We start from the raw sequence: 23,999 nt of genomic DNA, 5'->3' as shown, positions 1-23,999 counted from the left end.
TGACATAGGTGTGTATGACCCTAGTTGTCTTTGCATCCTAAAATAAATAAAACAAAACAAACAATTAGTACATGTTCTTTTCAAAAATTTAATTTCACAGTCATCACCGAGAGTGTTCATTATGCACTCCACATAATGAATGTGATTTAATTTTGTGGCAGATCGAACAAGCACATACTTTCCCTTAGATAGTCCCTCTTCTTGTTCTGAGTCTGAGGACATTTCAAGAGGAGTATCACTGCTGTCATCACATAATTCATCCAGATCTTCAATGCCTGTTGAATAGGTCAACTTTCTTCTTTTCTTGGTGAAAATGCTAGAGTGATTGCACTGACTGATAATGCAGCTAGCTTGTACATAAAAATGGTTTTTCCTGGGTTGGATAGCATCCAAGAGTCATGGGCAGTGTTGTTACATTTCTTCAGGAGCCTGAACACAGATACATCCAAAGACTGCAGTTTATGACTACAGTGAGGAGGCAGTGTGAGAATCATAATGTGGTTCTCTCTGCAAAAATTTAAGGATTCAATTGAAATGTGGCTATCATGGTTTGATTAGATTAGATTAGATTACTTTTTCATTCCATAGATCTGTGTTGAAGAGACCCTCATACATGTGGAACATGTCACTTAAAAAAGCTGAAATAACAATATTAATAGTATGAATATATTCAATACATCATTTGTTTCTATTAAGAAATTCATCAATGGAGTAGGAGGAGTTGGCCACTAGTAAGTCTTTCAGGCTCCTTTTAAACTGATCTTTATTTGTAACTAAATTTTTTATGTTTGCTGGCAAATTATTGAAGATGAGTGTTCCTGAGTAGTGGACCCCTTTTTGAACTAAAGTAAGTGCTTTAAGTCCTTGTACAGACCATTTTTGTTCCTGGTATTGTATGTATGAACTGAGCTGTTTGTTGGAAAAAGAGATATATTATTTAGGACAAATTTCATTAAGGAGTAGATATACTGAGAGGCAGTAGTTAGTATACCCAGTTCTTTGAAGAGGTTTCTACAAGACGTCCGTGAGTTTACTCCACAAATAATACGTATTACACGCTTTTGGACTCTGAAAACTTTTGTTTGACTTGAAGAGTTACCACAAAATATTATATCATATGATATTATGGAATGAAAGTAGGCAAAGTATGCAAGCTTTTTCACTTTTATGTCACCTGTGTCTGCTAACACTCGAATTGCAAATACAGATTTGTTAAGGCGTTTCTGCAGTTCTGTGGTGTGCTCCTCCCAACTGAATTTATTATCAAGTTGTAATCCCAGGAATTTAAGACTGTCAACCGCTTCTATCTGCTCTTCTTCGTACTTTATGCATATGCTGGGTGGAAACCTCTTACAGGTTCTGAATTGCATATAGTGAGTCTTTTTGAAGTTTAATGCCAGTGAATTGGGTTTAAACCATTTATTAATATCCATGAAAATATCATTAGCAGATCTTTCTAGAACTACACTCGACATACTATTTATTGCAATACTTGCGTCATCTGCAAACAAAACGAACTCTGCTTCTGGCAGTGTAACTGATGAGAGATCATTAATGTACACAAGAAAAAGCAATTTCTTCCCATTCTGATGATGACTGATGACTTAATTCACTAGTCCCTTGCACTGACACCCTTTGTTTCCTGTTAGCGAGGTATGACTTGAACCATTTTGCAGCACTTCCCGTGACACCATAGAATTCTAATTTATTTAAAAGGATGTTGTGGTTTACACAATTGAATGCCTTTGACAAATCACAGAAAATACCTGCTGCTTGTAACTTGTTATTTAATGAATTAAGTACATTTTCACTGTAGGTGTAAATAGCCTTTTCGATATTAGAACCCTTCAGAAATTCAAACTGTTTTCTTGATAATATGTTATTTGTGGTCAGATGGTTGAGAAGCTGCCTGTACATTGTTTTCTAAAATTTTTGAGAATGCTGGCAAAAGTGAAGTTGGTCTTTAGTTTGATGACATCTCTTTATCCCCTTTTTTGAATAGAGGCTTAACATCTGCATATTTCAGCCAGTCAGGAAATGTCCCAATTATAATTGACTGGTTACACAAGTAACTTAGAATTGTACTAAACTCACAAGAACATGCCTTAATTAACTTTGTTGATATTTCATCGTAACCACTAGAAAGCTTTGTTTTTAAAGATTTTATTATGGAAGTTATTTCGTTCGGTGAAGTGAGTGACATATTCATGTACCTGAAGCTATTTGTAAAGGCTAGTTTCAGATATTCAGGGGCATTATTCACTGATCCTGACAATCACATTCTATCAGTAATGGATATAAAGTACTTGTTAAATAGATTTGCCACACTATGCCCATCGTTTACTAATGTGTCATCTACCCTTAGTGCTATTTTCTCCTGTTCCTTTCTGGTTCTACCAGTTTCCTCTTTCACTATATCCCATATTGTTTTTATTTTGTTCCCTGACATTGCTGTCTTCTTCTCGTAGTGCATTTGTTTAGATGTCTGAATTACTTTTTTTAAATATTTTACGGTATTCCTTGTATTCAGCTAAATCATCAGCATTGGGGCTATTCTTGGTCAACAGATACATTTTCCTTTTTGTCTTACAGGAAATCTTTATTCCTTGTGTGATCCATGGTTTTATTATAGACTTCTGTTTAATTTGAGTAACTTTTAGAGGAAAACAGTTTTCAAACATGGTACTGACATTGTTCATGAATGTGTTATATTTTTCATTCACGTCATGAGCACTATAAACATATTTCCAGTTCATATCTTTGAGCAGTTTTCTAAAACACTCAATTTTTGGGTGATTGAATACTCTCCTGTGCTCAGATTTAGCAGTCTTGATAATCTGCTTAGAATTTACATCTAAAACAAGGAGCTGCATGTCATGATCTGATAGTCCATTTATTACAGGTTTTATGATATGATTTTGTTCCTTTGATTTGTCTATAAAAATGTTATCAATGGCTGTCCTTGAGGGTTTAGTGATCCTAGTTGGAAAGTTTACAGTGTGAGTTAGATTGAAAGACAACATTACTAACTGCAGTAAATGTTTACTGGAAGATTGAATTAGAAAATCTGATTCAAAGTCACCAGCAATCAAAATTTCTTTGTTTCTTCCCGTTAAATAACCCAGAAGAGCTTCTAGATGATTTATGAATAGATTATAATTTCCTGCAGATGCTTGGTAAATAGTTACTATTATATAGGATCTGTTATGGAACTCTACTTCTGTTGCACATGCTTCTAGATGCTGCTCTGAACAGAATTTATTAATGTCAATGTTCTTGAATTTATGGCAGTTTTTAATAAATGTGGCAACTCCTCCTCCATCCATGGTTGTCAAATGTAAGAAGTGTTGGGTTTTCTGCTGTTGGAGGAGCACATTTCTTGAAATGATGCAAGTAATCTATAAAATTTCTGGCATTCATCCATACTGAAGGATTTCCAAGAACCTCAGGATCAGGGTATAGAACCATTGAGCATATGCTTTTTGAAGTTGACTCTAGGAAAAATTTAATATGGGGGAACAAAGGTTCCACTGGCTAAAATTGTAGCACAAAGTGTTAACAATTTACCTCTTTCTGGTGATGTTACCTGATTCACTTCTTTCAGCAATTACATTTTGTACTGTTTGCACAGTAGTTAAGGCTGTCTCATCATTATTGTATGTGAAATTTTGCTCGGAATTGTATCTTTTTAAAACAGATCTCACGTTATAAAAAAATTCTAACATTCTTTTTATTGATAATTGTCCTGCAAGAAAGACTAGTAGCTTCTGGTTTTCACAGTGACAGTCTTTTGTTTTTTTCATAAAGCCTTTCATCTAATCTCCTCCTACTATTGTATTAGGTGTCCAACCTTTGGGTATCGAGTGACACTTTCCGTTTACAACAGCAAACTGAGATGCAAGCTTCCTAGCTACAATTAGATTTAATCCCTAATTTAATTTGACAACTGCAATTAGATACTGAGCTAGCATGGGCTCTTTTTCATTCATGAAGACTTGTGAATGATTATACAGAGAACTGTATTTGTCAGTATGATTGAATTTACTAGCACAGTCTACTGCATATGTTGATAGGATTGATTTCAGTATTCCATAGGTTTTTGCTGTCTCTCACAACCATCTGCCATTTTTCATTGCTTCTATAGTAGATTATATTGCTATCTGGGTTAGTGGTTGTGTGGCTGTTTGTCTGTTGTCTGTCCTTTTCTTGTATACAAGCAGCATATTGATGATAAGCTCCCAAAACAAACTGTAAATAGTAAAGGAATATCAACTTTTAATAAGGGAGGATTGGGACAATAGTGGCCCGACCCTCCCTTGGTTACCTTTTTCTCTATTTGATATTAAAATGCTGGATTTCATTTATGTAATGACAAAAACTCATATTGCATTCCAAAGATAAACTAATGAGGAATTTATAATAATACATGCACTTCAGTAAATTTAGTTACTTCACTGTGTATTGACGTAAAAGTAACATTTTTTTTTACTTTAGATAGAGAAATTCATGTTAACTTACCTGTTGTATCTAAAGTCAAGTCAGTTGGCGAAATTTAAATGTGGCATCTATAAATAGTTTAAAGTCAAAGATTATAGAAGTAAGCTGAACCAGTAACACCAACCACAAAGTTTTAAAATGAATGACCCAAACCTCCCACTGCCCCAACCCTCCCTATCCTCCTTACTTATCTTGCAAAGTTGTTCTCAGTGTCAGGGTTGGTAGCTTTGTTCCTGTATAGCGTATTGTAAAGATTTCATCCAGGGTTGTTTAAATGATGAGCCACTGGAACATTATGCTGATTTTAACCATTTTCTTCTTGTACTTGCATGTTCTTGTAATGTAATTTACCATCGCGTGTTTGACAGTTTTTAAATATACACTGTGCAACTTGCCTGAGCCATGCAAAGAACATAATTGATCAGAGAACAATGTGTATCAAACTCAATAGTTGCTAAACCCACTATGATGCACTTGGCACCAAAAAATTTGTATATCTATTATGAACCCAGCTCTAAGTACCTTCTAGAGCAGGATATAGTCCAAATTAGTATTAACATGGACTGCCTTAACTTAAAGTGTTTTTAAGATTTCATTTAAATCTTGTTTTTTTTAACATAATTATTTAAGTGAAAACTTGTAGCATTAATGGTTAATAACAAACATTGCATATTTTGACAATATGAAAAAGTAGCTTCCTGGTATTTTATAAAATAGATTTCTTTATTGATACTGAAATTAGAAAAATTATAAATGAAGATAGAAATTTTGTTTGCATAAAAACTGACGCTTATCAATGATTGTTTTTTGATAATTAAGTTGATATCTTGATTACTATTTTCATGGTACAAGACCAATATTCCAAAATGGATTTATTTGAATAATAACAAAATATTATTGGAAAAACAGTTTTTTGACAACCAAATATTTTCAGAAATATCTACAGATAAGAAATATATAACTTAAGTAAGAAAATTAACACAAGTCAGGCCAAAATTTATACGGGATCAAACATGTGGGTTAAACTGTGAAGGTTCTGAGAACATGAGGTTCATTCCAGTGAGAATAGTACTATTTCACTGCATTAAATAATTGTTAAAATTGTTTTATTGATGAAGTTGCCATACTCACTATATAAGAAATAGAAATTAAAAATTGTAATATGGGTCAATACTTTAAAGTATTAAGGGTGGTCAGAAACAGTCTGAAAAGCTTGTAAGGGTGTTTCTGGCCAGGCTGTGCTGAGAAACAATCATTAAGAAAACAATTTTATATGTTGCACCATTTCAGATTTGAAACCTCCTGGCAGATTAAAATTGTTGTTGGACAGAGACTCTAACTTGGGACCTATGCCTTTTGCGGGCAGGTGCTCTACCATCTGAGGTACCCAAGCACATCCCACAACCCATTTTCACAGCTTTAATTCCACCAGTACCTCATCTCCTACCTGCCAAATTTCATTCTGGAAACATCCACCAGGCTGTGGCTAAGCCATGTCTCCACAATATCATTTCTTCCAGGAGTGTTAGTTGTGCAAGATCTACAGGAGAGCTTCTGTGAAGTTTGAAAGGTAGGATATGAGGTACTGGTGAACTGAAGCTATGAGGATGGGTCATGAGTCATGCTTGAGTAGCTCAGATGGTAGAGCACTTGCCCGCCAAAGGCAAAGATCCTGAGTTCTAGTCTTGGTCCGGCACACAGTTTTAATCTGCCGGGAGGTTTGGTATCAGTGCACACTCTGCTGCAGAGTGGAAATTTCATTCACTTCAGAGTTAATTAGCATTGAACTTAGCCAATCGAGCCATTCAGTCTGCTAACTCAAGTGTCCTACCAGATAAAATTCGCATCAGTTGGTCTCATACCATAGATAATAATGCATGAGACAGCTCAGCTTTGGGCTTGGGTTTGACCCTCATCATCATCCCGTGTCCAAATTTTGTATAGCTCTCTTGTGCGCTTTTAGGGAACCAAATGAAGCACATTGTGATGCCATCTCTGATGGGCCTCTTGAACTTCTGCATGCAACAGCCTGATTGGCTACCTTCAGTGCTAATTAAATTGGAAACAGCACTATGTATTGAATTTTTTTGGTAATAGTTATTTCTCAGAAGTAGCTACTCTGCAAATCCCTTACAAGCTTTTCAGGTTGTTTCTGACCACACTGAATACTTACTGGGCAATAATTGCCTTCAGGAAATGCAACTCCTAGTGTTGCTGATAGAAAAATAACTAGATGGCATTCCTAGCCTTTTGAACACTGGGAATGTCCCTCAGAGAAGAAAAAGGAAATAGGTTGGGAAAGCAGCACACTCAGAAGTCAGATAAGATGGATAAACCTGCTATGAGGAGGGAAAATACAAAAGGTTACTTGTGTGTGTGGGGTGCAAAAAAAAGAGGACTGCCATAATTGAAAGTATAATAAAGAAAGCAAATTCTGAATTTGTGGCTTACAGTGACAGATTATGGGCCTAAATTGTGGGGAGGGCAAGAAACCTACTGGAAAACCCCTTTCTTCCCTTTTAATGACTGCATAGCTAGCATTCCTCATGACCACTACTACTAGGGCCACTGCTGCTGCTGCCGCTACCACTACTGCCACCTGGTAATTGACTGGAAACGGGTATGTTCGGTTACTTGGAGACCATTTGCAGCCATACATGGACTTCATGTTTCCAAATAATGATGGAATATTTATGGATGACAATGCACCATGTCACTGTGCCACAATTGTTCGCAATTGGTTTGAAGAACATTTTGGACAATTCGTGCAAATGATTTAACCATCCAGATCACCCAACATGAGTCCCATCGAATATTTATAGGACATAATTGAGGGGCCAGTTCATGCACAAAATCCTACATTGACAACACTTTCACAATTATGCATGGCTATAGAGGCAGCAATTATGGATGGATATTGAGGCAGCATGGCCCCGTGTTTCTGCACGGGACTTGCAGTGACTTGTTGAATCCATACCACATCAAGTTGCTGTATTACACCAGGAAAAAGGAGGTCTAACATGATATTAGGAGGTATCCCTTGACTTTTGTCACATCGATGTATTCTGGTGTTAAAGGTCCATCACATTTCACTCTTTGAAGGAATGTGTTTACCAGTAATGTCAAGAATTATTGCATGTTTGGAAGATTAGTGGAAGAAAGCAGGAACACACTGAACTCTGAGGCATGGGGAGAAAAATTCTTACTAGTTTTATACAAGAAAAACACTGCTGCAGAACTAAATTTAATTGATGGGTGAAACAGTGAATAAAAGGTGCTTGGGGGGGGGGGGGGGGAGGGAGAATGTCATGGATCTTAGCTTGCAGGTCATTTAACTCCTGCCAAAAAGGAAACACCACCATAGGTTTGGGCCACCAGTTTGTTCTTCGTATCATAATTCCAAAACATTCCACTCAGCACAGTGAATAAAGCAGCAGCACTCATAGCTTCTCTAAAATCATAAAAACCAAGAAAATGTTCTTGAATGTTGCTATTGGAGTCCTCTAGTCTCTCAACAATGGCACATTGTGATGTGTCTGAAAAGTCAGTTGCTTTGTATACAATGCAGACATAAAATAAGGTTCTATCATAACTTAAATGTATATATTCACAAATCTCCTCATTTATAAATTCAATCACATCATTCTGTATAGTTTTCAAATATCCCTGGAGATAGTCCATTTTCTTCCAGTGCTTTCAGATCTTCATTTCTGTTTAGCACAAGGTTAAAAATGGGTCTGAAATTTCCAGAATGACTCAAGGAATCGACTGTCTTGTCATGACCTCTGAAGCTAGCTCCTGCTTACACAAATGACATTTAGATTAGAATTTTAATATTGTCTCTGTTACCTTTCACTTCATTGTTGTGTCTGATTTTCTTCAGACAGTGATTTTCAATGAGTATTTTTGAAATGCTAAACATTTATTTGGATAGTTCTTTGTATGAAATAAAACATTAGAAGAAGCACGCATTGGTAAACCTCTAGACAGATTCTTCAGACTGTCAAAACCCTCGGCATACCACACAGTTTTTCTCATGCTTAATGGCAAACTTGACCAGCAGAATAATGTTCCTTTTTGTAGTACTAACACATAACCGTTGCTCATACCATGAACTTTGCAAAGTATCTGTTTTGAACTTATCTTTCTGAAGATGTAGTTCCAGCATTGGATGTCATTTCTTCAATAAATTTCATGTCATTCAGTTTATCGCCTTCTTGGAAACAACATCTTCTACAAGGAAGGAATGATGTATTCACTTGAAAATGTTACATCAGTACTTGTACAAGATAGGGATTCAAAAGTATTCACTGCACATGGAACAACTACTGCAAAGGTGCAACGGACATGAGGAAAATCTAGAGAAGCAGCACCAGAGTTACAGGCCTCCCATGATGCAGAAACATACCCAACATGGCTAAAAGAGCTTGTAATCCATCTTCTGTCCCTAGTAGTGCTGTCATGGTTACCATAGCAACCTAGCATTTACAGGCCACCTGGCATGTATCTGGTCTCCTTGCACTATGCTTCACACATCTGTCGACCTTTGGTTAGGTTTAAGCTTATGCACTTTCTCTTGATCTCAAGTTCTGGCAGTTTAAAAGGAATAACACAAACTAACATTTTTGTGCTCACTTACAAAAGTGCTTAATAATTCATTGTGAAAATAATTATCGCTGCTGCTACCATCACCACCACCACCAACTCTGCCACCACCACCACCACCACCACCACCACCACCACTACTTCTACCACAGAAAAGTGAAGAGGCCTGGTCTCCCTTGCCTCCTTTGATCAGCTGCCACTAGTGGCATAATTACTCACTGATACCCTAGAAAACTGGTTCCAGTTAAATGAGTTGAAACTGAGCATTGCAAAGGCCCATATGGTACATTCCAAAACCAAATATTTTAAATATGTGGAACTTAAAATACAACATAACAACCAACTTATGGAAGAAGTTGACACGATCAAATTTGTAGAACAAAATGTGGACAAGAACTTCAGATGGAATACACATATGACTTCCTATCAAACAAACTAAGCAGTTTTGTATTTGCAGTGCAAATACTAGCAAATTTTACTGACTAGAATACATGAAAAATAGCACATCATAGTTACTTGGAGTCTGTTATTAGATATGGTATAATTTTCTTGGGAAAGTTCAAATAGTTTATATTGAATACTAAAACTGCAGAAGAAAACTGTCAATTATGTTTGTACTCAATGGCGAACAGAATCTTGTCATCCATTATTTCCGACAATGGAAACTCTGTTCCCTGCACATATATTTATGAAATTATAATCTCCCTACACAACCCACCAGGGTAGCCGAGAGTGTGAATGTGCTGCTTCCTGAACACAGATAGATGTGCTGGCCACGGGTCGAATCCGCCCAGCAGATTAACAATGAGGGCTGGTACGCCAGCCAGCCTGGATGTGCTTTTAGGCAGTTTTCCATATCCCACTAGGTGAATACCGGGCTGGTCCTCAGTTACACAACTTGCAGACATTTGAAAAAGTTTACACTATTTACTGGTTTGCACTAGACGTGGACAGCTGGGGTACACTAATGCCATCTCAGGGGGTTTGGGGCGGCAACAGGAAGGGCATCTGGCCACCCTCTGCAACTAACACTGCCAAATCTGTAGAAACACTACTGACCCCCCATGTTGAAGCAGGACAAAGGCCCAAAGAAAATGCAGACAAAAATTATTCAAGGATAAATATAACACGGGAAGTATTTTTATGCTACCCATGCACCAACTGAAATTACATGCATGGACTCCACAGTATATGGGGATGACAATATAAAAGTAGTTCATGGGCAAAAACATATTAACTTGGAGCCATTGGTACTAAAAACAAGGCCATAGCAGATTCTGTGGGAGAAATGCTTCTATTCAGTAGAATAATTCACAGAGGATAAAATGATAATTTGAGCAAGTGGTAACTACATCTTGGAACGCTAAACCATCATTTCTATGAGGATTTAAAACTGTTTGAATTATAGAATAATTATGTGATACTGACTGATTATTTCTGAATCTGCATTTTCTTCTATATTTTCAGGCGTGATTGAAATGTGTGGCCCATTCATTTGTATTTACTGTATGGGCAAATTTGGCAGACGAAATACATTAATAGGAGGTCATATGCTGGCTGCTGCAGCTTGTCTACTTGTCATGGTGGTTCCACGAGGTAAGTGGTGACTTTGTACAAAAAAATTGAATTATGTATCTCAAGGAACTGAACCAGTCTTGGCTCTGCATTTGTTTTATGAAGGTAGAACGAAGGAGGTGGCAGCTGGTGAGTGCTGCTAGTCCTCTATAGCTGCAAGTTCTTAACATACTTCCTCATGTGTTGGAATATTACACGTTACAGGGAACAGGGATTTTGACTTAATCTGCCACATTGAGAGGACCTCAAAATCAACATACATTGTGTGCTGATCGGGTAAATGGTTGTCAAGGGGAAACAGTCATTACTGCCCAAATTCTGGAGCATGTGTCTCAGTTCAGTTGTGTTATGCTTGTATGGAGTATCTGGTGATTTATGCCTTGGCCAACATTTTGCAGTGTGGAAATGGAACCGGTAGATTCAAATAATACAAATTTCCTCAGTTTGTGTGGACCACTGGAACACCAACACCCCAAAACATAAAAAAGCTTGAGCATAGTGCCTTCTTGTTTACATTTTATAAGCAAGATTAGATAACAATGGTAACAGAATATATGTTGCTCTGAATGTATTTATTATCATGAAGAAGGCAGAAAAGTTCTCCTCATTTTACAATCGGAAAGTACCAGGTGGTGTAGCAGATACATTTAAATCTGTTAAAATGTGCACAGTGTTACTTAAATGGTAGAAAAAGTGTTACAACATCAGTCATCACACTGACTTCATGAAAGTACCCAGAGAGTACCACATCTAACATTTTTAAAAAAAAAAAAAAAATAGCAAACTAATTAATAAGGTGTTACTGTATGACATGATATAATGCCAGTAGACTTCAGTTATGTTTATTTTGTAGAAAAGAAAAATTCTGTCTTTTTGAAACTGAATATGGAATTTTTCCTATCTACATGATAAACAAAATCAAAGTAACAGGTAAGGAAGAATGGCTGCAAGTAAAAGCAGTATCAGTAGACTTTAGTGACTACAAATAAGAATGGGGAAATGAAGGAGGGACAGTTGTTAGGGATGTAATTAAGCAAGAGAACTTGAAAAAGCTGATCTGTCATCAAATCCATATTCAGTTCACTAGTGTTGCCAGTATATATATTCACTTGAAATTATTGCTCCACATTCTCAAACAGTTTCACTAATAATATTGACAACACATCAGCAGCATCATCTTTATGTGCAAGGCCTATGTGAGTTCAAGAAAATATGGTACATCTGTAATGGAACACGAATTCCCTGTGTAGTACAGACAAATCCTATATGTATCAATGGATGAATTACACAACAAATAAGTAGAACTAAAATAATACCATATGCAGAGAGCAAAGCTACTGTCTAATGCATAGCAGCTACCAATCTTCTTGTCTCACTCACGTCTGTTGTCAGGAAGTTGCCCTTCAAAGTAAATTCACCAAGGAACACAAATTTATCAAAACTCAGTATCAAACTTTGTAAATGTGCATGCATTTCAATAAGAGTATCAATGAAAATTTGGCCACTTTCAATGAAGCCTATGACAATCTGAAATGGTGTTGGGGAGACTATGAGCCATCTGTGAATGTATGCTTTCCCGGCGTATACAGCTGGCGAAGAGTTCTCGGGCTTCCAGCCGGGTGGCGGTGTCTTCAAACAGCGACGTTTCGACGAGTGACATACTCATCATCTTCTGGCGAAGTGCCGAGACTTTGCGGATGCCGGTCCCTTTATACCTGCGGTGTGCCCCCCACCACCTGGCCGCGGGAGGCTGGGTCCAGAGGAGCCGGCGGGCGAGGTGGAGGGGGAAGCGGGTGCGCCGTTCGTGTCTCCGTCAGAGCATTCTGATTGCGTCTCGTGAGCTGGACGGTTCTTGTTGCATTCCTGGCATATTGCGGCTAATGCTGGATTCCAGGCCGCGCTCAGTTGATAGCCTTCGTCCCTGTTCACAAGGTTCTCGTGGACCCGTATTTCTATTGATTCTTTAATGACGCTATCCCAATAGCTCCCGGCTCGGCATAGCACCCTGGTGTTTTCGAAGTCAAAGGTGTGGTTTTCTTTGATGCTATGTTCAGCTATAGCAGATTTCTCTATCTGTCCAAGTCGAACATGCCTGATGTGTTCCTCGCACCTTTTAGAGATGCAGCGCTGCGTTTGACCAATGTACTGCACACCACATTCGCAGGCAGTGTTGTATATACCAGGTGTGTTTAGTTTGAGTGGGTCTTTACCTGTGCCCAGCAGCTCTTTCATCTTCGGCGGTGGTCGGAAGACGGTATTTATGTTAGATTTTCTTAATAGCCTCCCGATTTTGGCTGATGTGGGCCCCAAATATGGAAGAAAGGCGAGTCTCTTGTTAACTTCCTCTTCCTCTTCCTGAACTTTGTCAGCCAGTCTCCTCTTGAAGGCCCTGCCAATCTGTGTTTCACTGTACCCGTTTTTCCGAAATACCTCTCTTAGGTGGTGTAATTCGTCTGAGAGGCTTTCTTTGTCACAAATGACGTGCACCCTATGCACCAAGGTGGTCAGTACTGACTGGCGTTGCGCCGGATGGTGGCAGCTGGTTGCATGGAGGCACAGGTCTGTGTGTGTCTTTTTTCTATATACTGAATGGCCCAGCGTGCCATCCGCTTTCTTCCTGATCAGTATGTCCAGGAATGGAATACAGCCATTCTCTTCTACTTCCATCGTGAAGGTTATATTCTCATGTATGCCGTTTAGGTGGTCCATAAACTCCTCCAGTGCCTGCCTGCCATGCTGCCAAATCACGAAAGTGTCATCCACATAGCGGAAGAAGTGCCTGGGTTTACGGTGAGCAGTTTGTAGTGCCACCTCCTCAAAGTGTTCCATATAAAGATTCGCGATCTCTGGAGCAAGGGGAGATCCCATGGCCACTCCATCCACTTGTTCATAATGCTCTCCATTGCACTTGAAGTAGGTGGTCGTAAGTGCATATTCAAAGAGCTTCACTGTTTCAGGCTCGAAGTGCCGATTAAGGAGCGCCAAGGCGTCTTGTAGCGGTACTTTTGTGAACAAGGAGGTGACGTCGAAGCTCACGAGTAGGTCATCACTCTGTATTCGGATGTCCTTCAGTATTCTAACGAAATCCGCGGAGTTTTTCACGTGATGACTGCAGTGTCCCACCAGTGGTTTCAATAGTGTCGCCAGGTATTTGGCCAGTCCATAACTGTGCGAGTTGATAGTGTCCAGAATCGGCCGTAGAGGCACCCCATCTGTTGGCAGAAAATTGGTGTTGGCAGATGGAGATGACATGATAACCGACAACAGTATGATAAATGTAAATGTGTATCTGAGATTACCAAAGGTGCTGCAGCTCCTGCCCGAACCATCAAAGGTCCCTCACATTGGCAGAAAGGAAAGAATAATAATAAGGAAATACCTCACTGATACGATGACCCTAGTTTAACTATGGAACTCAAGTAAGTTCAGGGCCCATGTGAAGGAACTACAACTTGTGATAGGGTATTATCACTGTAAGCAGTAGATGCTCTATATGCCACAGTACTGCAGCCTCCCAGAGTGTGTGTTGGGGAAATAGTGCAAGGTCATCAGACCGCAGCAGCCCCATGTCACTGATGGCATGTTAACTGGGCAAAACAGTTGTCAGCTGTGATGGCCTGCTATACCACTTTGGTATTTTTAGCAGTAACTGAAGCTGGTTCAGCAGTGATTGGTGCTATGATTCATGGAGCTGCATCTGTGAACAAGAGTTAAGCTGCACAAACTCTTCAAAGTGGTAGCATATGGAGCTTTTGTCACCTGTGTTTTAAAGGTTCACATTATCCACTCAGCTTTCCCATTTGATGCAGGTTGAAGCCATGAGGGAGAGCCATGAGTGAATCTCTTGTAGTTGTGGAAGTCCACTGATATGGAGGAGATAAACTGATGTCCAGTATCAGGCACTACAGCTGTAGATGCAACTCCTGTGGTGGAAATTTGTGATAATGCCAGTATATCCATGTCAAAGTTGGACTCCACACATCAGACTAGTTCTTTCCTCCACTCAATGGTCTACCTTCTCTATGGAACCCTCTAGGATTGTATTTTATGTGACATCTCAAATGTTGACAATATTGTAAGATTTTATCATTTAAGCTGCATGTGTTCCTTATGTTTTCATTTCTCTTCCTGTCTCTCATTGTCAACCCCAACAACTGATTAAAGATATCACATTTCAGAGACATGAACTCTATTTTTTGTTCCAGTTAACGAGGACCCACAATTCAGCCCCATATAAATGAGATGGTACCACCACAGTCTTGTAGAACTTCAGCACAGTTTATCCTATGACTTCTACCCTTTCTCAAAAGTTGAAGGATTGCTAGGCTGGTTTGGGTCAGGTCATAAAAATAAATGCCTCATCTCACTCTTGTCCTTTGCATTTCTGTTTTGGGGTCTCTAACCTGTGACATTACCTGACCTACATGATCTGTGAAATGAGGACACATTCAGTTAAGGAAACTAGGAAAAGCTACCTGTCTGAATTAGGTAATGAATGAATTAGCTATCAAGAAGTTGCAAAGTTGATTGCCTTGAAAGGGAAATTTCTAGTATGCTTCAAAATAATACTAGATCAACAATCAATGCAACAGGTGTCATATTTTCAAATGTTAGACTGTGATATTAACTGTAGTGTTACGGAATAGTAAAGAGTTGGAAACGTGGAATATCGTCAAAGTTTCGTTGCCTATGGCAAGAGCCAGAGGCAGTAGGTTAGCCAAGAGGTAGGAGGATTGCACATATATCAGAATGTGTTGTCACGCAGGGGCAATGGCCTGGTTACACACAACAGGCTAGAGAGAATTGCTTAGCACACGGCTTTGTGTTAGATGGAGACTTTCGTAGAGTGCAAGACAGAGGTATAGTGTCAGCTGTACTGCGTTTCACAACTTTGCGTAAGTCTGCCATAACAACACATAACTCTGTTGCAAAAACACCTAAGGGGTGAGTACGACAGATGAATCAGTAGTATAAGTGGAACGAATGCGTTCATTACAAATGAGCATGATGTCAGGAGGTTGCTCGTGCTTCCTTTAAATACGCAAGCTTTGATAGCAACAAGGCACTCGCAGTTAGACTTGCAGTTAGATGTGTACTGGGATGCTGCATAGCACTCAGCTTGGTGATCGACATGTTATTATTTATTAAGGAGATGTTGCAGTAAGGGTGGCCCATCCAGCAGCAGACGTGAGGGGACAGTACCAGCTCTGGTCCTCTCTGCTGCCACTGTCAATCATCAACCCAGGATTAGCAGACATCGCGGCAGACTCACTCGCCGCCAATGCTGACCACATCAGTGAGCCATCGTCGAGATCGTGTGGGGTCTAGGCCCTGTGCATCCTCCGTCACAACCGGGTGAGCCGACGACACGGGGGGACTGCAGCCCGTTCCGCCCGTCCACCACAGACGAGCCACCAGGAGGAGCCGGGAAGAAGACAGGGTGGGATAGAGTACACTCCGCACTAAGAGCTGGTGTCATCGCTACGAGTCAGTGAGGACTCGGGGAAGGTCGTTGATATCACCTAGCTCAGCCAGCCTGTGTTTCACGGGCCACATTGTACTCGGCGGGAATAAAGGTGTTACAAATTAATAATGTTTCTTCGGTGTTTCTGACGTGTCCACAGTCATTTCCTAGCATCCTGACAATTGGAAAGGTCACCGCTCACCCATCCAGCCCACCATAGGTGACCGGGACCACCTGGGCGCCTACAGATTTGGGGTCAGAAGTTCTCGCGCCCACCGCCTACATAACTGTAAATATGAGAACAACATTGATAGTAAAGAAGTTTTGAACTTTATGTGGTACAATACACAGAACATTTAGTGACAAAATGAAGAAGGGAATGAAGCTCAAATTTTATATATATAATGGTTACCCCTGATCTAATATATGGAAGTGAAACACTAACATTAACTAAGACAAAAGATGAGTTCTGTCAGTTGAAATTAAATTCTTCATGGAAGTTCATTCATTCATTCATTCAGTTCTACAGATCTCATCAAATTGTACTATCAGACATTAAATACAAAACAATATTATAGAGAAGAGCTTAATATATATCTTACAAATGGAAAAAATAAACCAAGGGTACATAAAATGGAATCAACACATCAATAAATTGGGGGAAGGCACATTAGTTATACAAGTAATCAGTCATAAACTAATAGGAAAAAGGGGTGTATGATCACTGAGAAATACAGGGCTTTAGTGAACATGGAATAATCTGTAAGCCTACTCCATGAAATGAAGTAGCAGTTAATTGTTTTCTTCCTTCTGAATTTTCAGAGTTTGGAGGTGTAGGGGTTCTCCTTCTCCCTATACTATGGAGTAGCTCATATTTTTACATGGACTGAAATGAAAATGTTCAATTAGTAGATTTCTGTGTGTCATTCATCAGTGAGAGACAAAAGAAGCAAACATTTGAGGAGCACATTTTATTCTGTCTAAATTTCGTTCATATGAAAACCCTTCTGCCACTTGCTCTGTGATACACTATGTGATCAAAAGTATCCAGACACTTAGCTGAAAAAGACTTAAAAGTTTGTAGTACCCTCCATTGGTATAGCTGGAATTTAATATGGTGTTGGCCCACCCTTAGCCTTGTTGACAGATTCCACTCTCGCAGGCATACATTCAGTCAGGTGCTGGAAGGTTTCTTGGGGAATGGCAGCACATTCTTCATGAAGTGCTGCCTTAAGGAGAGGTATTGATGTCAATTGGTGAGGCCTGGCACGAAGTCAGCATTCCAAAATATACCAAAGGTGTTCTCTAGGATTCAGGTCAGGACTCTATGCAGGCCAGTCCACTATAGGGATGTTATTGTCATGCAACTGCCATCCCCAAATTGCTCTTCAACAGTGGGAAGCAAGAAGGTGCTCGAAACATAAATGTATGCCTGTGCTGCAATAGTGCAAAACAATAGGGAGTGCAAGCCCCCTCCGTGAAAAACACGACCACACCATAACACCACCGCCTCCGAATTTTACTCTTGGCACTACACACACTGGCAGATGACATTTCACCAGGCATTCACCATACTCACACTGTCACACTGTGCTATCAGATCGCCACATTGTGTATCATGATTTGTCACTCCACACAATGTTTTTCCACTGTTCAGTCATCCAATGTTTATGCTCCTTACTCCAAGCGAGGCATTTTTTGCCATTTACCGGTGTGATGTGTGGCTTATGAGCAGCCTTTCAACCATGAATTCAAAGTTTTCTCACCTCCCACCCAACTGTCATAGTACTTGCAGTGGATCCTGATGCAATTTGGAATTCCTGTATGATGGTCTGGATGGATGTCTACATATTACACATTACGACCCTCTGCAACTGTCAGTGGTCTCTGTCGGACACAGACGAGGTTGGCCTGTACGCTTTTGTGCTGTACATGTCCCTTCACGTTTACCCTACACTATCACATCAGAAACAGTGGACCTATGGATGTTTAGGAGTGTGGAAATCTTATATTCAGATATATGACACAAGTGACAACCAGTCACCTGACCATGTTCATATTTAAGTCCATGAGTTCTGACTGCGGATGCTCCATTCTGCTCTCTCATGATTTCTAATGACTACTGAGATTGCTGATGTGGAGTAGCTGGCAGTAGGTGACAGCACAATGTACGTAATATACCTAATATGAAAAATGTATGTTTTTGGGGGTGTCTGGATACTTTTGATCACATAGTGATTCTATTGCTAAGTGAGATGCATCAACTCACACGGTTTTTGATGTACGTACACAGCCATCAGTGTATACCAAAATGTTCAGTGTCTGATTAGTTGAAGTAATCTTCTTACATGATTTAAGCACCCAGTGGTGGTTTTCCAGCATGTGTGCTAGTTTCTGTACCCTGTGATGTACAGTGGTCTCTGTCGGACACAGACGAGGTTGGCCTGTACACTTTTGTGCTGTACATGTCCCTTCACACATTATAAATGGTATGGCTGCTCGAACTTGTTGATGTCCAGCATAGAACTAGAAAATGATTTTTCTCTTTTGTACCTTGGCTATCCACTGTTACACTTACGACAGTTGGCTGCAACCCTTGCCCTCAATGCATTGTTCTCTACAGTATTTGATTCCAGTGGCTATTTTCCCTGAATAGAAGTATCAATGATACGTCCTTGACATGATGGCATGTGAAAAGCCTAGTGCTTGCACAACCTCACATATGAAGTTTCTCATGTGTTGAGCACCCACACTCTTGCCATGTTAACCCTGAAATGCTACACTTATTTTTATCAATGGGTCGGGTACACTGAGATACTGGTATACCCCAAATAAAAAAGGACTTTATAAATGTTTTAATTTTTTATTTGGTACTAATATAATAAACACTTAAATCATATTTAATAAAAAATGATAAATGTCCAGATAGAAAAAATAACACCACTGAAGCACACACTTGCCATTAGTGGTCCAAACAAATAATATTTTTACAAATGCTACATTTGATCCTGGATTTTCAATCTCTATCATAAAATACACTGCTTTGTTGTGGATTCTGGTCTTCTTTGGGCTGCTTCTGCCTTTGGAAGATCTAAAATATCATTGCTGTTTTGACAGAGTTCTCTTCTTCCAATGGTCTTAACATATATGGTCTGATCATATCTAAATTCAAGATTTTTAGGTAAGATCTTTTGTCCTAAAATATTACTTTACCATCTGCAACACTCCCTCTCAACACTAGCATATAATTGTATCCAGTATTGTGTTATAAGTTGTGAAGTAGGCAGAGAGGCAAACAATGAGTTGCCCCAGCACAAGAATATGAATGAGATAACTGGTCTAACATGACAACATATACTTTGGTAGAGTTATAAAATGGTATAATTTCTGGGAGATATACTATATGTGGTTCATCTCCACATGGTTGACAGCATTAGGACATTCCTTTCCTTTCCTTTCATTCTGCGGGCCAGTTCAATAACAGGGTAAGGTGTCCACCAAAGCAGAACTCTGTAGAATTTGGCTCTCTCCCTTGTATTGAAGAAGGGAGGAGATGTCTCACTTCCATTGTTCTCGTTTCCAGAGTTCCAACTATGGTAATTTTCTTCTCTATAAGGTTCTTTGCTGTTTCTGTGAATGTAAACCAGATGTCTGTAGTTAAGATTCTGTTGGTTCCATGAAAATAGGAACACGGTTTTTTGCATTAACACTTGCCCACTGGTATGCTAGCTGGTGTAGGTCCCTTCCAAGTGTAGACTTCTGCCTTGAGTGCACAAAATGTTTTTGCATCATAACACATCACTAACCAATAATTACTTCTTCACTTCATAGAATAGGCTTACAACCTATTCCATCTTCACATAAGCCATCTATTTGTCAGTGGTCACATACCCCTTTCTCCAATTATTTTATAACTGACTACTTGTTTAATGAATATCTTCCCACCATTTTGCTGAAATGTTGTTTCCATTTTATGTACCCTTGGTCCCCTTTTTTCATTTATACAATATATATTGAGTTCTTCTCTATAATCCTGTTTTGTATTTGATCTCTGATAATACTTTTGATGAGATCTGTGGAACACAATGAATAAATGAACTTATGTGAAGGAATTTAATTTCAGCTGATGGTATTCATATTTTGTCTGTCTTAGTTAATGTCCATGATTCACTTCCATATGTTAGAATAAGGGTACCAATTAGTTTATAAAATTTTATCTTCATACATTCCCTTTTTTTGTCACCAGATATTCTGTGTATTGTGCTGTCACATATACTTTGAAACTTATTTGTTATTGATGCTGTTGTCATACGAGGGCTATCCACAAAGTACATTACGTTTTGGAATTAAAAATAAATAAAGTATTGGATTTTTTTTATTATATGCAGATGAAAGCCACACTTAAATACTACTTTTCTACATAGTTGCCATTTAAATTAAGGCACTTATCATAGCGATGGATGAGCTTGGAAATTCCTTCGTCGTAAAATTCGGCTGCCTGCGCCTTCAACCACGAGGTTACCTCTTCTTGAAGCTGTGCGTTGTCATCAAAACGCTGCATAGCCAACCACTTCTTCATTGCTGGGAATAAGTGGAAGTCGCTCGGTGCCAGGCCGGGACTGTACGGCAGATGAGAAAACAACTCCCACTTAAAAGATTCGAGAACTTCACGAGTTGCATTTGCCGTGTGGGCCCGGGTGTTGTTGTGAATCAGCAAGATCTTTGAGCCCAACTTTCCCCTGTGCTTGTTTTGTATTGCTCTTCTGAGGTTGTGCAGAGTTTGGCAATACCTTTGAGAGTTGATTGTAGTGCCTCTTTCCAGGGAATCCACAAAAATCACACCTTTTCTGTCCCAAAAGACAGTCGTCACATGGTTGAAGGCACAGGCGGCCGAATTTTATGATGAAGGAATTTCCAAGCTCGTCCATCGCTGCGATAAGTGCCTTAATTTAAATGGCAACTATGTAGAAAAGTAGTATTTAAGTGTGGCTTTTATCTGTATATAATAAAAAAAATTTCCAATGCTTTATTTATTTTTCATTGCAAAATGTAATGTACTTTGTGGATAGCCCTCGTATTTATAGCTAATACCACAGCCTAACAGTTGAAAATGTGACACCTGCTGTGTTGATTGTTCATCTTGTACTATTTTGAAGCATACTGGAAATTTCCCTTCCAAGGCTATCAACTTTCCAGCTTCTTGATCACTAATTCATTCATTACCTAACTCAGACAGGGAGTTTTTCCCAGTCTCCTTACCTGAATGTGTTCTCATTTCACAGATCATGTAGGTCAGGTAATGTGACTGGTTAGTGACCCTGAAACAGTTATACAAAGGACAAGAGTGAGTTAGGCATCGATTTTTATCACGTGATCCAAACCTCCCCAGCCACCTTCAGCTTTTGAGGAAGGGTAGAAATCATAGGATAAGCTATGCTGAAGTTTCTATGAGACTATGGTATTACCATCACATCTGTACGGGGCTGAATTACCATCACAAAATTCTTTGATTTCTGAATGAAGGATCCCTGAATGTGAAGTTATGAGTATACAAAGTATTTTGATGATAATCTCCTTCTTGGTAAGGCTGAAAGTTGTTTCCAAGATGTCACTTTCTTTCACCTAAAAGAAAACTCAATTTACTGAAAATATCCAATCATCCACTGTAATTGTTTTAAAATAATAAGTAATTGAAGCTTCATAATTAACATAGTTATATTTTCCTTGTTTAAAATAAATGTAATAATATTTCACATCATATTTACATGTATCAAGAACGTTAGTCATGAAACTTTTTATACTGATTACGCTGCATCAGGGTGCACCTGTATCCCAAAGGTTGAATACCTTGAATAGCGTAAACACTGCTGACTCTGTGAAGGTCACAGCCATATTAACTTGTCAAGGCATGAGACTACAGGGAAGCATAGAATTGTAGTGCTGACTGTTGGCCATTAGCTACACTTTCTGGAAGCACTGGGGTACAGGCATATGTCAAGTAGCATTCCCTGGGATTAAATTACACAAATGTAGTGTGTCTCTTGTTGGTGTCAGTATGAAGTCTGAGTGGAATGTAAGCACTTTATGTGCCTTAATATTCTATTGGCTGTGGCAGCGGGAGCCATACACAAATAATCTTGACAGCCAGGCCTCACAAGGTTGTCAATAGCACAGTAATTATCCTCGCTCTCTCTCTCTCTCTCTCTCTCTCTCTCTCTCTCTCTCTCTCTCTCTCTCTGCTTTAAATCAGTAAAATCATATGGCGACATGTACTGCTGGGAGTTATCTCACTCAAATGCACTGAAGATAACTATGAACTATGTATAGCCGAAATCTAGATATGCAAGAATAATAAAATATCAATAGGATTGGAACTTCTTGCTGTATTCCTATCCTTGCTTACAGTATTTACCTTAGTCACCACTGCACTTATTTACTGTGACATCACTGTGTGTTTCTGATAACAGCCAAGTGCAATAATAGTAGGTCTGTGTATAGCAAGAGAGATAAACAAATGGACCCCAATAAGACAAGTGAGACCATTGGTGGGAAGCACTTTTATTCACAAGGAGCAACAGTGACATGGTGTTTACAATGCCAATGAAAGCTACATGAAGCTCTGCATGTAACAGTTTCTGGAGTTTGCCAACAATGTATGAGGCCTACATCACACATAAATCCATTACAGATACTAGAAGTTCTACATCACAGTCACCAACATCTCATACAACTGCTCATCCTGCAGTGGAGCAATCCATGGCAAACAGACCATGAGTAGCAAGGCTATTCAACTTGCATGGAAAGCAGAACCCAGTAACTCTTGCATGGCCCAAATTTCCATTGTAAACCAAGAGTAGAGTCAGTCCCCTAACTGGTTACTGAACAGGCCTAGATAATATTAAAATTATTTAGAAACCACAAAGGAAACATTTGAAGTTAATATTTTAGATGAGCATTGCAAATTTTTTGTAGTATTTGTAGATGGATCTAAGTAAGATAATTTCATCAGCTGTTCTGTAGAATATGCCACATCTGTCCTCATGATTCCTTTACCAAATGAATGTCCAGTTAGAGAGGTGGTGATTAATATGAGCTTGACAGTAGAGCAGATGAGACATTTTCAAATATCGGTCTCCCTAACTGCCCAACAGACAAACAAGAACAGGGGATTCCCCCTCCAGGTGCAGAGGCAGTAATTGAAGTGGTGTTCTGCTGGTTGCTGGGACATGTAGAAACTTTTGGGAAAATGAGGCTACAGACAGATTTCCTCTAGGTAGGACACTTTCCTATAACAAATTGGTTCTTCACTTAGTGATAGGGCTAACTAATCTGTATGATTAACTGTTGATTGCTGTGTTTTAAATGATGGTGTTTTATATCATGACAACAGGGAGGCACCTGGTTTAGCATCTGATTTGGACCTCCTTTTTTAGGTGTTGGTTAGATTTATGTTATGACAGTTCCAACTTTCTGTGTCATGTGAGACATTCTAATAAATTGAATAGTGTTTTAGAGTGTTCTATGGGTGGCTTGCTGATTTATTGTGTAATTGATCATCATGACTTACTCTTTTGGTCCCTTCTGTGTTACTGTACAGGGTTATTCGTAAGTGCTCTGGCATCCTAGCTCAGCAACTTTGAAAGCCCACAGGATAGCATGGAACTGGATCTCAGCCACTAGGCAGAGTTGGTATACTCATGAGAGCTAGCATCACTTTGCAGTTGCGCCACACCCATTTTGCCAGCAAATTAGAGCTCACAGCTGGGCTATAAGTTCTGCTGCACAGCAGGACACCACTCGGTGGCATATTCACCTCATTTTGTATCCATAGTCATAATGCACTGTTGTTTCTTAGAAT

General features: G+C 39.2%; 1 protein-coding gene across 2 annotated transcripts in view; it reads left to right on the top strand.

Annotated features, from left to right (window-relative positions):
• The window catches only part of LOC124721693 (organic cation transporter protein-like), a 403,851-nt gene that overhangs the window by 356,503 nt on the left and 23,349 nt on the right, over positions 1-23,999 (top strand). For both annotated transcript variants that reach the window (XM_047246773.1, XM_047246772.1), the window contains exon 8: positions 10,570-10,698. In XM_047246773.1, coding sequence (XP_047102729.1) covers positions 10,570-10,698 — 129 coding nt within the window. The remainder of the gene's footprint in view (positions 1-10,569; positions 10,699-23,999) is intronic.

This window comes from Schistocerca piceifrons, chromosome X (genome assembly GCF_021461385.2).
Source record: "Schistocerca piceifrons isolate TAMUIC-IGC-003096 chromosome X, iqSchPice1.1, whole genome shotgun sequence".
In the NCBI taxonomy this organism is placed as follows: Eukaryota; Metazoa; Arthropoda; class Insecta; order Orthoptera; family Acrididae; genus Schistocerca; species Schistocerca piceifrons.
The sequence above is the reverse complement of the archived record's forward strand: the minus strand, read 5'-3'. Positions and strand labels throughout refer to the sequence as shown.